General features: G+C 37.5%; 1 protein-coding gene across 7 annotated transcripts in view; it reads right to left on the reverse strand.

Moving 5' to 3' along the window:
• Positions 1-14,963, reverse strand: part of RASGRP3 (RAS guanyl releasing protein 3) — a 130,589-nt gene that overhangs the window by 20,656 nt on the left and 94,970 nt on the right. For all 7 annotated transcript variants that reach the window (XM_064277214.1, XM_064277218.1, XM_064277217.1 and 4 more), the window contains one exon: positions 6,080-6,195. In XM_064277214.1, coding sequence (XP_064133284.1) covers positions 6,080-6,195 — 116 coding nt within the window. The remainder of the gene's footprint in view (positions 1-6,079; positions 6,196-14,963) is intronic.

Raw genomic sequence — 14,963 nt, forward strand, 5'->3', positions numbered from 1 at the left:
CTAAATGGAGAAAGTCTGAAAGCATTCCCCTTGAGAACAGGAAACAGACAAGGATGCCCTTTATCACCCCTCTCATTCAACATTGTGCAGGGGGTCCTAGCCAGAGTAATTATGCTAGAAAAAGGAATAAAGAGCATCCAAATTGGTAGGGAAGAAGTAAAAGTATCTCTCTGTGCAGATGATATGATCTTATACACAGAAAACCCTAACGAATGCACAAGAAAACTACTGGAACTAATACAAGATTTCAGCAAAGCATCAGGATACAAGCTAAACATAACAAAAATCAGTTGGATTCCTCTATGCCAACAAAGAGAACACTGAAGAGGAAATCACCAAATTGATACCATTTACAGTAGCCCCAAAGAAGATAAAATACTTAGAAATCAATCTAACCAGAGCTGTAAAAGACCTATACAAAGAAAACTACAAGATATTATTGCAAGAAACCAAAAGGGACCTACATGAGTGGAAAAACATACCTTGCTCATGCATAGGGAGACTCAACATTGTGAAAATGTCTCTTCTATCCAAAGCAATCTACATATACAATGCAATCCCAATCCAAATTCCAATGGCATTTTTTAACAAGATGGAAAAACAAATCACCAACTTCATATGGAAAGGGAAGAGGCCTCAGATAAGCAAAGCGTTACTGAAGAAGAACAACAAAGTGGGAGGCCTCGCACTACCTGATTTTAGAACCTATTATACTGCCACAGTAGTCAAAACAGCCTGTTACTGGTACAACAACAGATACATAGACCAATGGAACAGAAATGAGAATCCAGACATAAATTCATCCACCTATGAGTAGCTGATATTTGGCAAAGGGCCGAAGTCCCCTAAATGGGGAAAAGACAGTCTCTTTAACAAATGGTGCTGGCATAATTGGATATCCATCAGCAAAAAAATGAAACAAGACCCATACCTCACACCATGCACAAAAACTAATTCAAAATGGATCAAAGACCTAAATATAAAATCTAAAATGGTAAAGATCATGGAAGAAAAAATAGGAACAACGCTAGGAGCCCTAATATATGGCATAAACAGTATACAAAACATTACTAACAATCTACAAATACCAGAAGTGAAACTAGATAACTAGGAGCTCCAAAACATCAAACGTTTATGCTCATCCAAAGACTTCACCACAGGAGTAAAAAGACCACCTACAGACTGGGAAAAAAGTTTTGGCTATGACAAATCCCATCAGCATGTAATGTCTAAAATCTACAAGATACTGCAAAACCTCAACAACAGAAAGATAATAACCCAACTAAAAAATGGGCAAAGGGTATGAACTGGCACTTCACAAAAGAAGACATTCAGGTGGCTAACAGATACATGAGGAGATGCTCACAATCATCAGCCATTAAAAATGCAAATCAAAACTAAAATGAGATACTGTCTCACCCAAACAAGGCTGGCATTAATCCAAAAAACACAGAGTAATAAATGTTGGAGAGGTTGTGGAGACACTGGAACACTTATGCACTGCTGGTCAGGATGTAAAATGTACAACCACTTTGGAAAACAATTTGGTGCTTCCCTAAAAACTTAGAAATAGGAGTACCACAGGATCCAGCAATCCTACTCCTTGGAATATATCCTAGAGAAATAAGAGCCTTCACATGAATATGCACACCCATATTCATTGCAGCATTGTTTACAATAGCAAAAAGATGGAACCAAGTTGCCCATCAACAGATGAATGGATAAACAAACTATGGTATATTCACACAGTGGAATAGTACGCAATGATTAAGAACAACGATGGACCCATGAAACATCTCACAACATGGAGGAATCTGGATGGCATTATGCTGAGTGAAATTAGTCATTTGGAAAAGGACAAATATTGTATGAGACCACTATTATAAGAAAGGTTTAAACACAGAAGAAAGCATTCTTTGATGGTTATAAGGGTGGGAAGGAAGGGAGAAGGGTATTCACTGGTTAGATAGTAGACAAGAACTATTTCAGGTAACTGAAGGACAACACACAATACAGGTGAAGTCAGCACAACTGGACTAATCCAAAATCTAAGAAGTTTCCTGAATACAACCAACACTTCAAGGGACAGAGCAGCAGGGTTGGGGGTCTGGGGACCATGGTTCCAGGGGACGTCTTGGTCAGTTGGCATAACAAAGCGTATTAAGAAATCATTCTGCATCCCACTTTGGTGAGTGGCATCTGGGGTCTTAAAAGCTAGCAAGTGGCCATCTAAGATGCAACAATTGGTCTCAACCCACCTGGAGTAAAGGATAATGAAGAACACCAAAGACACAAGGAAAATATTAGCCCAAGAAACAAAAAGGGCCACATAAACCAGAGACTCCATCAGCCTGAGAACGGATGAACTAGGTGGTTCCCAGCTACCACCAATGACTGCCCTGACAAGGAACACAACAGAGGAACCCTGATGAGGCAGGAGAAAAGTGGGATGCAGACTTCAAATTCTAGTATAAAGACCAGACTTAATGTCTGACTGAGTCTGGAGGGACCCCAGAGGTCATGGGCCCCAGAGTCTCTGTTAGCCCAAAACTGAAACCATTCCCAAAGCCAACTCTTCAGTCAAAGATTAGACTGAACTATAAGACATAAAATGATACTGTTGAGGAGTGTGATTCTTAGCTCAAGTAGACACATGAGACTATGTGGACAGCTCCTGTCTGGAGGCGAGATGAGAAGGCAGAGGGGGACAGGAGCTGGTTGAGTGGACACAGGAAATACAAGGTGGAGAGAAGGAGTGTGCTGTCACATTGTACGGAGAGCAACTTGGGTCATATAACTCGGGTCATGTGTGGATAAGTTTTTGTGTGAGAAAATGAATTGTAAACTTTCATTCAAGGGACAATAAAAAAAAAAAAAAAGAGAGAGAGAGAAGTGAGCAGAGAGACAGGAGGACCTCACAACACCAGGAAAGCAGTTTCAGGAGCAAAGCGTGTTCTTTAGACCTGGGGTTCCTGCACAGATAAGCTCCTAGACCAAGGGAAGATTGTTGACAAGGACCTTCTAATCTAGAGCTGACAGAAGATGAAAGCCTTCCCCTGGAGCTGGAGCCCTGAATTCGGACTTCTAGCCTACTAGACTCTGAGAGAATAAATTTCTCTTTGTTAAAGCCATCCGCTTGTGGTATTTCTGTTACAGGAACACTAGATAACTAAGAGAGATGTCAATCAAGTGAATGAAGAAATTTATTTGGTCAGTGACCCATTGAAATTTCTCTATATGGCTTAAAACCTATTTCTGAGACTTCTTCCCATGGGGTTATTTCATGGGAGGCAGATTTAAAGTTAAATATCCCTGAAAACACTAGTTCCCAGAGAGGGTTTTGTGAGAAAAATGATCCTTGAGATGTTAATAAGGGTTGGGGGAGGAAGCTTTGTAATGAATAAATAAATAAATTTCTCCATACAAATACTTTTGTGAAAATATGCATTATCCCACCTCTCAGAGTGACAGTGCACCTTAAGCCTACAAAAATTTTGGAAAGTTGTGCAGTAAAAACAACTATTTAGTTAGATTTAACTCTGTATTCCCTAAACTTGACTTATTCTTTTTTCAAAAATACTAATTAATAGCTATTTCTATGCAACATAATTCAGAAAACACTTTCTCTCTGAGGCTTTCATGGTTATCGACTACTTGAAACGGTGCAGTTAGCCACGATGAATTTGTGGTATTAAGATATCCCATTGTCATACAAAAAAAAAAAAATGTATGTAAGCTATGAATAAGTCAAACCTTCATTCTTTAAAAAAAAAAAAAAAAAAAAATGGGTAGCCAGGAAATTGGAAACACTTTGCACATCTTCCCAGGCTTTTTTGAAGCAATTCTACCAAATGAGAGGTGGGATGATATCTAAAGAACATATAAAGAAAAAAATGAAGACTGAGAAATGACTTTAAGTCCACATCCTACTTGCATGTCACTGACAGCAACAAACTAAGGGAAGAGGTAGGTACTTAGCAAATAACAAATTTTCTTTGTAAAGGAAGTTTATGTTTCTCATAATTTAATTTATTTAAAAAGTATTATTTGTCCTGGACATATAATAAAATGGAATTTCAGGTTTTAAGAAATTTATGTAACAATATCAAGACTTTCTTTGGTGTGTGAAATTACAGATTTCTTTCTATCTTTTCTTTTTTTAATTTTCACACCAACAAAAATATTAGGATATTCTAATTTGATATAACTTGGACATTTCACATATATAAAATCCAGCATTTTGTTACAGATAATTTTAAAATTAGGAGCTAATCTCACATAATCAAAGATTAAAGAATCAAATTATTACCTTTTTTTTCCTCAGCAATGATTTAAAAAAAAGCTATTACATTTTTAAATGAGCTAGGATTTTAGCTCTAAAGTCACTTAATTTTTCAAGAATCATTTGAAGCTGATGTTTTTTTTTTTCATTTATCAAGGCAATCTTTGATCAATCAAAGAAAAATGCAAAGTACGAACACTTCTTGGCTATCTGCAGCAATGCTTGCTTTTATGAAGACCATAAAAAAATCTTTAAAAAATATTACTTACTCAATGAGTTTTAAGATTGCCCTTGGATCCATTGATGCGGAGGACTCCCCCAGGCTAGGTCTAACTCTATCTCTCCTCTATTTTTGTTTCAAACAATTTCTAGATGTATAATTCAGTGACATTTATTATATTCTTCAAGTTGTGCAAAAGTTCACACTATCCTTTTCCAAATTTTTCCACCACCATTAACATAAACTCAATGCCCCGTAAGCAAAAACTCCCCCTTTTCCACTCCTGGTAACCACTAGTAATCTTGGGTCTCTAAATATTTACTTATTTCATATAACCGAGATCATGCAATATTTGTTCTTTTGTGACTGACTTATTTCTCTCAGCATTGTTTTCCAAGTTTATCCATGTTGTGGCATTCAACAGGACTTCATTACTCTTTATGGCTGAGGAATATTCCATTGTATGTATATACCACATTTTGTTTAGCCATTCATCTTTTGATGTACATTTCCATTTTTTCCAAATTTTGGCTATTGTGAAAATTGCTGCAATGAACATTGTGTACAGGTTTCTTTTTGATTTCCTGCTTTCAGTTCTTCGGAGTATATGCCTGGGATTGGGATTGCTGGGTCATATGGTAGTTTCTAAGTTCAACTATTTGAGAAATCACCAAACTGCTTTCCATGGTGTCTGCACCATTACCAGCAATGGATAAGGGTTCCAGTTTCTCTACAACCTCTCCAACACCTGTTGTTTTCCGTTTTTTTGATCACTGCCATTCTAATGCAGGTCACTTGGTATCTCCTTGTGGTTTTGATTTGCATCTCCCTAAATCTTTTTTTTTTTTTTAATGGCTCATGGGAAACCCCGGTGGCGTACTGGTTAAGTGCTACAGCTGCTACCAAAAAGTCAGCAGTTCAAATCCACCGGGCACTCCTTAGAAACCCTATGGGGCAGTTCTACTTTCTTCTACAGGGTCACTGTGAGTCAGAATGGACTCGACAGCATTTTTTTTTTTTTTTAATGACTAATGACATTGAGCATCTTGTCATGTGCTTCCCAGCCATTTGAATATCCTCTTTGGTAAAATGTCTGTTCAAGTAGCTTGTCCACATTTTGTTGGGTTGTTTGACTTTCTGTTTTTAAGTTGTAGTTTTGGGTACTAGACTCTTATTGAATATATGGTTCCCGAAAATTTTCTTCTTATTTGTAGGTTGTCTTTTCACTTTTTTATAAAGTCCTTTGATGAACAAAAACATTACTTATTTTTGGTGGAGGCTTTGGGTTGATGAAATGGCTAAGCATTAGAAGTAATGTGGGAAATGGAGAGCCAGGCTACTTTGCAAATGGGTACTCAAGCTTAACGTGGATGACGTAGTCTACCCTATGATCCCATCCATTCAGTCATGTTCATATATGCCAAAAAAATAAAAATAAGTGCAAAGTTAAACTCAGCTCATCAAAGTACTAGGGTTGAAGCTGCCAAGATGTGAGTTAAAGGTTTCATTGGTCTTCTGTGATAATGATTTTCAGTTTTAGAACAGTGGAATTAAAAAATAACAACATTAAAACTTACTGATCTTTGTCCAGCACACAGAAGGAATCCAAGAAGGGAAAGTTGGCAGCTATACTTTCAAAGTCTTCTTGGGAGATGTACCCATCATGGTCATGATCATAGTTTCTAAACACAGACTGCAGATGAAAAACAAATATTTATTGAATGATTATTTATGAGTCAGACTCTGAATTTGTTATTGTGAAAGCATTGATGACTAGTAAATTATCCCTTCCACAAAGAAGCTTAGAATCTTGTGAAAGATAACTTAAACAAGATGAGTGCTTTGCTGGGGATAAAAACAGAGCACTACAGTGGGGGAGAAGGTGGGGAGAAAAAGAAGGAGGTTGACAAAGACTTCCTGGACAAAACAAGGTTTAAACTAAAACCTAAAGGTTGAGCAGGAGTTAGACTTAGTGAATTCACAAACTTGAATTCCATGACAATAGAAAATGAAGCTTAAAATGTTAAATTATCTCAAAAATTGGAGTACATATTTAATACAATTCCAATCAAAATCTCAGTGGCAACTTGTTTTAAATGAACAAGTTGATTCTAAAGTTCAAGTAGAAATGAATATGTTAAGAATAGTGGAAAAAGTGTTTAAAATCAAGAGTAATGAAAGGGAACATACCCTATCCGACACTGAATATTCTACAAAGCTACCTTAATCAAAACAATGCGGTATTTTAACTGATCACGGACAGTGGAGTCCAGAAACAGACCCATGTATATATGGGTATTTAGTATATCAAAAAGTATTTTTTCCAACCCACAGGGATATCATGGATTCTCCAGTAATTGGTGTTAACTGGCTAATAATTCTATGAAATAAATTGCTCCCAAATTAAATTCTAGATACATTATTTTAACATAAAAAATGTTATCGTTGTGCACATCAAGTTGATTCTGACTCATAGTGACCCTTTGCGACCATAGTAGAACTGCTCTCCATAGGGTTTCCTAGGCTGTAATCTTTATAAAAGAAAATTGTCGGGTCTTTTCTCCTGAGGAGCCACTGGTGGGTTTGAACCACCAATTTTCAGTTAGCAGCCAAGTACTTAACCATTGGACCACCAGGGCTCCTTATATAAAAAAAAATAAATCTATGAAAATAGATGAAAGTATTTTTCATGTTTAAAATATTTGAGTGGGAAAGACCTTTCTTAGCATATCATCAAAGTCTGAAGCCACAAAAATATTCTAATAAAATGCAAAATATTTTAATTAAAAAGTTCAATTGCAAATTTAAAAATTAATGACAAATAGAGAAAATTACTTGCAACGTATGTGAGAGATAAGACACAAAGGTGACATAGGCAACCACCAAAGGAAACGTACAAATGGCCAATACACTCATGGAAAGGTGTTCACCTCTGCAAATACTTATAGAAATGCAAATGAAACTTTTTTTTTACCTCCTGGATTGGAAAATATTAAAACAATGGATAACTCCCTAGTTTCTGAGGAAATAGGCACTGTCATATCAAGTCGGTGGAAAAGTAAATAATGACAAGCTCTCTGGAAGACAATCAGGCAATATAAAGCAAATTTTAAGTGCCTACCCTCTGACATTAGCAATTCCACTTTCAGGAATTTGTTCTAAGGAAGTAACCTAAGAAGGTTACTCAAATATATACATATATATAGCCCCCAAAAAAACCCAAACCCAGTGCCGTCGAGTTGATTCTGACCCATAGCGACCCTGTAGGACAGAGTAGAACTGCCCCATAGAGTTTCCAAGGAGCGTCTGGCAGATTCGAACTGCTGACCCTTTGGTTAGCTGCTGTAGCACTTAACCACATATACGTGGAAAAGATCATCTACAAGTGGTCAAAATGCTCAGCTGCTAATCAAAAGATCAGCGGTTCAAACCCACCAGACGCTCCAAGGGAGAAAGGTGTGGCAAACGGCTTCCATAAAGATTATAAAAAAATTATAGCTTTGGAAAATCCTGTAGGACAGTTCTACTCTGTCCTAGGGGATTGCTATGAGTCAGAATCGACTCGACAGCAACAGTTATCCCTGCAGAGTGGAATTGTAGTGCATGAATATTTACAATGTCATCCTTTATAGTCAGAGAAAAATAAAAAAGATTTTTCCATTGCCCCTGTTAGGTGGGTTTTTTCAAAAACATCTCTAAGTTCACTTGGTAAACACATGCTTGCAATGTATTTTTGACTTGCATTCCAGCTATACTTGGTCTTTCTCCCTTTTCCCAATGCTTTCTGTCTATTCTAACTACATTACCTTCTGCTGCATGCTGAATCAAGAGTATTTTGGAAGTGGTTAAGGTAAATGAATGAACTATTTGATTAAAAATATGACCAGCACCCATTGCAAGTGTATCCAGATAAATGAATTGTGCAAAATCACAAGCATTATTGTTATTATTTCGGCCAGTCCTAAGATCAATATTTGTAGCCCTTGGGTGGTACAAACAGTTAATGTACTTGACTGATAACCAAAAGTTTACAAGTGTACAAGTCCACACAAAGCCACCTCAAAAGAAAGGCTTAGTGATCTTTTTTTTTTTAATCGTACTTTACATGAAGCTTTACAGAGCAAATTAGTTTCTCATTAAACAATTAATACACATATTGTTTTGTGACATTGGTTGCCAATACCATGACATGCCAACACTCCCCCTTTCTCAACCTTACCAGCTTTCATGTTCCCTCCTGTTTTTGTCCTTGCCCCTTAGTTGGTGTGCCCATTTAGTCTGGTTTTGCCTTACGTGCCTGTCTAATCTTTGACTGAAGGATGAACCTCAGGAATGACTTCACTACTGAGTTAAAAGGGTGTCCGGGGCCATGCATTCAGGGTCTCTCCAGTCTGTCAGACCAGTAAGTCTGGTCTTTTTTTGTGAGTTAGAATTTTGCTCTACATCTTTCTCCAGCTCTGTTCAGGACCCTCTATTGCAATCACTGTCAGAGCAGTTGGCGGTGGTAACCAGGCACCATCTAGTGGTGCTGGACTCAGTCTGGTGGAGGCTGTGGTAGGCATGGCCCATTAATCCTTTGGACTAATCTTTCCCTTGTGTCTTTGGTTTTCTTCATCTTCCCTTGCTCCAGATGGTGTGGGACCAGTGGAGTATCTTAGAAGGCCGCTCACAAGCTTTTAAGACCCCAGACGCTACTCACCAAAGTAGGATGTAGAACATTTTCTGTATAAACTATGTTATGCCAATTGAGCTAGATGTCCACTGTGACCATGGTCACCAGTCCTCAGCCTACTAATTCAGTCCCTAACGGGTTTTGGATGTGTCTGTGAAACTTCCATGGCATTGCCTTGGTCAAGTTGTGCTGACTTCCCCAGGATTGTGTACTGTCTTACCCTTCACCAAAGTTACCACTTATCCATTGTTTATTTAGCATCCTTGATTCTGTTCCATTGGTCAATGTGTCTGCCGTTTTACCAATACCGGGCTGTTTTGACTACTGTAGCTGCATAGTAGGTACTGAGGTCAGGTATTGCAAGTCTTCCTACTTTATTCTTTTTCTTCAATAGCGATTTACTTATCCAGGACCTCTTTCCTTTTCATATAAAGTTAAGGATTAGTTTTTCCCTCTTGTTAAAGAATACTGTTGGTATTTGGATAGAGATTACCTTGTATTTGTAGACTGCTTTGGGTAAAAAAAAAAAATTTTTTTTTTTTTTTGGGGGGGTAGAATTGACATTTTCACAATGTTGAGTCTACCTATCCATGAGCATCGTATGTTTTTCCACTTATGTAGGTCTGTTTTGGTTTCTTGTAGTAGTGTTTTGTAGTTTTCTTTTACAGGTCTTTTACACCCCTGGTTAGATTTATTCCTAAGTATTTTATTTTTTTTAGGGACTATTTTTTTTATTATAAATGGTATTGCTTTCCTGATTTCATTTTCATAGTTCTTTTTTTTTTTTTTTATAGGAATCCAACTGATTTTCGTATGCTTATCTTGTACTCAGATACTCTGCTGAATCTTTCTATTATTCCCAGTAATTTTCTCTTGGAGTCCTTTGTGTTCTTTATGTATAGTATCATATTATCCACAAATAGGGATAGTTTTATTTCTTCCTTACCAATTTGGATGCACTTTATTTCTTTTTCTTGCTATATTGCTCTACCTAGGACTTCCAGCGCAATGTTAAACAGGAATGGTGATAAAGGGCATCCTTGTCTTGTTCCTATTCTCAAGGGGAATATTTTCAGCCTCTCTTCGTTAAGAATGTCAGTTGTTGGTTTTGTACAGGTGCCCTTTATTATGTAGAGAAATTTCCTTTCTATTCCTATTTTATTGACAGCTTTTATCAGGAATGGGTGTTGAACTTCATCGAATGCCTTTTCTGCATTGATTGAGAGGATCATGTGGTTCTTTTATTTAAGTGATGGGTTGCGTTGATTGATTTTTCTAATATTGAACGATGGTTCATCCTTGCATACCTGGTATGAGTCCCACCTGGTCGTGGTGTATTTTTTTTTTTTACAATGCTGAATTCTATTGGCTAAAGTTTTGTTGTTTTCTATTGGCGTAAGTCGGAATCGACTCGATGGGTTTTATGTTCATGAGAGATATCGGTCTATAACTTACTTTTTTTATGGTGTCTTTGCCTGGGGTTATGCTGGCTTCACAGAAAGAATTTGGAAGTGTCCCTTCTTTTTCTATGTTCTCAAATAGTTTGAGTAGTACTGGTGCAAGCTCTTCTCTGTATGTTTGCTAGAATTCTCCAGTGAAGCCATCTGGGCCAGGGCTTTTTTTGTTGTTGATGGGAGGTTTTTTTAAATTTCCTTTTCAATCTCTTCTCTTGTTATGGGTCTGTTCAGATTTTTTACCTCACTTTGTGTTAGTTTAGGCAAGTAGTGTATTTCTAGAAATTTATCCATTTCTTTGAGGTTTTGAAATTTATCAGTGTATAATTTTTCATGATTCTTTTTATTTCAACTTGTTATTTCAACTGGGTCTATTGTAATGCCCCCATTTGGGTTATTTGTGCCCTCTCTTGTTTTTCTTTTGTTAGTTTGGCAAGTGGTTTGTCGATTCTTTCAAAGAACCAACTTTTGGTTTTGTTGATTCTTTCTATTGTTTTTCTATTTTCTATTTCATTTATTTCTGCTCTGGTCTTTATTATTTCTTTTCTTCTGGTGGCTGTGGGCTTCTTTTGCTGTTCTCTCTCTATTTGTTAGAGTTGTATAGCTAACGTAGTGATTTTGTCCCTTCTTTTTTGATGTGTGCATTTATTGCTATAAATTGACCTCTGAGCACTGCGTTTGCTGTGTCCCAGAGGTTTCTGTATGATGTGTTTTCATTCTCATTTGATTCCAGGAATTTTTTGATTCCATCTTTGATTTCTTCTATTATACAGTAGTTTTTAAGCAAGGTGTTATTCAGTTTACATGTATTTGATTTTTTCCCCCTTTCTCTTCCTGTTATTAAGTTCTATTTTTATGGCATTGTGATCAGAGAAGATGTTTTCTATCATCTCAGTGTTTTGGATTTTGTTGAGGGTTGCTTTGTGGCCTAAGATGTGGTTTATTGTTCGATGGAGTGTTCTATATATGTCTATGAGGTCAAGTTGGTTGATCGTGGCCTTTAGATCTTCTGTGTCTTTGTTGAGTCTCTTTCTAGATATTCTGTCCTTTATTGAGAGTGGTGTGCTGAATCTCCAACTATTATTGTGGAACTGTTGGTTTCCCTTTTCAGTGCTGTTAGAGCTTCCTTTATGTATTTTGCATCTTGGTCATGTTAGGTGTGTAGATAATTATTATGGTTATGTCCTCATGGTAGATTGCCCCTTTAATCGTTATATAATGTCCTTCCTTGTCTTTTGTAGTGTTTTTTTCTTTGTTTTAAAGCCTATTTTATCTGAGATTAGTATTATCACTTCTGCTTTTTGTTGCTGTTTGCTTGATATATTTTTTCCATCTTTTGATTTTTTAAATATTTATCTTTGTTTCTAAGGTGTGCCTTTTTGTAGACAGCATAATGATGGGTCCTGTATTTTATCCATTCTGTCACTGTCTTTGTCTTTATGAGTACATTTAATTCATTTATGCTTGGTGTGATTATTGATAGGTGTGAGTTTATTGCTTTCATTTTGTAGTGCTTTTTGTGTGTGTGTGTGGTAGATGATGTTTTCTCTGTTCCTCTTACTCTCCTGTGCCGAATTCCTTTTGTTTGTGGATTTTTTTCTTGTTTGTTTTGTTTTTGTAGATTCTGTATCTGCTGAGACTTTATGTTTTTCTTCTCATTTTGATGAGTAGGTTTGTTAATTTTCTTTGTGGTTATCTTGACATTTACCCCTATCTTCCTAAGCTTAAATCGGTCTTTTTTTTTTTTTTTTTAACTTGATATTACCTTGAAATTTATATACCTACACCATTTTTTCCATCTTTTATTGTTCTGCTGTTGTTGTCATTTACAGATTGACCTCTCTGGTTCCCTGTTGTAAATTTTTTAGTTTTGTTTTAAACCTTGAGAGTTCCTTATCTAGGTTGATATCTGGCTGATGCTGTCTTACATGCTAAATCCAGGTTGTGGTCTGATGTTATTTGCTCTCTAACTGAAAGACTCCCTTTAATAATTTTTGTAAGTTTGCTTTGGTTTTTACATATTCCCTTAATTTCTGTTCCTGAAATGTCCTAATTTCACCATATTTGAGTGAGAGTTTTGCATGATATGTTATTCTTGGCTGGCAGTTTTTTTTTTTCTTCAAGATTTTATATGTCATCCCAGTGCCTTCTTGCCTGCATGGTTTCTGCCGAGTAATCAGAGCTTAGTCTTATTGTTTTCCTCTTTGTATGTGACTTTTCATTTTTCTCAAGCAGTTCTTGGGATTCTTTCTTTGTCTTCGGTTTTAGCAAGTGTGATTATGATATGTCTTGGTGATTTTCTTTTGGGGTCTATCCTATATGGTGTTCATTGAGCTTTTTGGATGGTTGACTTTTTGTCTTTCATGATATTAGAGAAGTTTTCAGTCAGCAAATCTTCAATGATCCCTTCTGTGTTTTCCACTTTCTCCCCCTGCTCTGGAACTCTAATCACATGCAAATTTTTGCTTTTGATTGTATCCCACATTATTCTCAGAGTTTCTTCATTTTTTTTCCTGATTTTTCCTCAAAGTGGTATCCAAGAATTTGTCTTCAATTTCACTGATCCTGTTTTCTATTGTTTCAAATTTGCTCCTAAAACCTTTCATTGCTCTGTCAATTTCTGAAATCTTTTATCTTTTTTACTTCTAATTGCTGTTTTTGTATGATTTCTAGTTGTTTACTTATTTTGACATTTTTTCCTTTCTATTTTCCTGAATTCTTCCACTACTTTGTCTGTGTTTTCCCCTCTTTCATCTGTATTTTCCAAGATTTTGTCTAATTTTTTCTTATTTTTGTCTGCATTTTCCTTTATCTGTTGGAGAACCACAACTATTAGAGTTTTGAATTCCCTGTCATGTAGTTCCAGTGCCTCTTCTTCTACCAGAAGGTCATCCGGTGTTTTATTTTGGTCGTTTTCTGGAACTGTCTTCTCCTTTTTTTTTTTTTTTTTTAATATGTTTTGGTATTTTCCGCTGTCTCTGGGATATTCAGAAATTATTTTCTTCATTTATTAATTGTAAGATTTCATTGTTTTGTCCTTTTTTGTTTTATTTTGTTATGTCTGGCAGGCGGGCTGGGAATGTTTCATTGCCTGTTCTCCTGTGGGCACAATGCTTCTCACAACCTTGTCCAGGTGGGCAGGGCTGGTCACTCAGCTATGGTACACCCATTCCAGCAGGGGTGGAGGGGTGAGAATGGGTCATTTGTGGCATGAGCTGTGGCCACTAGGGTGGAGCTGGGGGCAGTGCAGGTGGGGTCTGGGGTACTGCATCAATGACACTCAGGGATTCAGTGCTCTGCACACTATGCAGATAGGCAGGAGGGAAAGGAGAGGATGTGATGTTCAGAGTTAGAAGGGTGGGTGAAAGAAGAGAAAGAAGAAACAGAAACAAAGACAAAAACAAAGCAAAAGAAAAAATAAAGGAAAAGAGAAAGCAGAAAAAAAAAGACAACAACTAAATAAAATGGTGGCATGGTAGGATTCGGTGGGTGGGGGTGGGGCAGACCTGGAGAGACTACATGCTTGTGACTCTCTAGCCAAGCTGTGTGGCTTGACCTGTGAAGAAGGGGCATGGGTGGCACACGAGACTAGATGGCAGGAGAAAAGAAAGGAAAGAGGGGGAAGAGAGAGAAGAAGCCAACCAATCAACAAAAAAATACATTAAAAATATCAGCAAATATATATATATAGTGGTGGCGAAGCAGGCCATTGGGGGTGGGGTGGAATTGAGGCAGTAGCAAGCTGATGTCTCCCTCACCAGGTGGCATGGAATGTCCCATCAGGAAGGGGTGGAGGCAATGCAGAGCCTAGGTGGGAGGGAGAAGGGAAAAATAAGAAACAAAAAATACGGCTCTGAGGGAGCCAGCCTGTGGGGGTGGCACAGACCTGGGGAGGCTGTGTGCCAGAGGCTCTCCAGCCAAGCAGTACAGCACAGCCCATCAAGAAGGGGGAGCAATGCAGAGGGCTAGGTGGGTAGGATAAAGGAAAGGAAGAGAGGGAGAGAGAGGAAACAACAACAAGAAAAAAACATAAAAAATAAATAAATAAATAAATAAAGTGGTGCTGACGGAACCAATCTCTGACAGTGGTGCAGATCCAGGAAGCCTGAGTGCAGTGACTCTCCAGCCAAGCATTGCAGCATGGCTCCTCGAGAAGGGGTGGGGGCTGTGCACAGGGCTGGGTGGATGGGAGAAAGGAAAAGAGAGAGAGAGACAAAACAGAAAAAAAGCAAAGCAAAAAAAAAAGCAAACAAACCAAAAAAAAATCACAGCCCATCAAGCACACAGGGCTAGCTGGGTGGGAGAAAGGAAAGGAAGGAAGGGAGAGAAAGAGAG

The sequence above is a fragment of the Loxodonta africana genome, chromosome 26 (genome assembly GCF_030014295.1).
Source record: "Loxodonta africana isolate mLoxAfr1 chromosome 26, mLoxAfr1.hap2, whole genome shotgun sequence".
Lineage (NCBI taxonomy): Eukaryota > Metazoa > Chordata > Mammalia > Proboscidea > Elephantidae > Loxodonta > Loxodonta africana.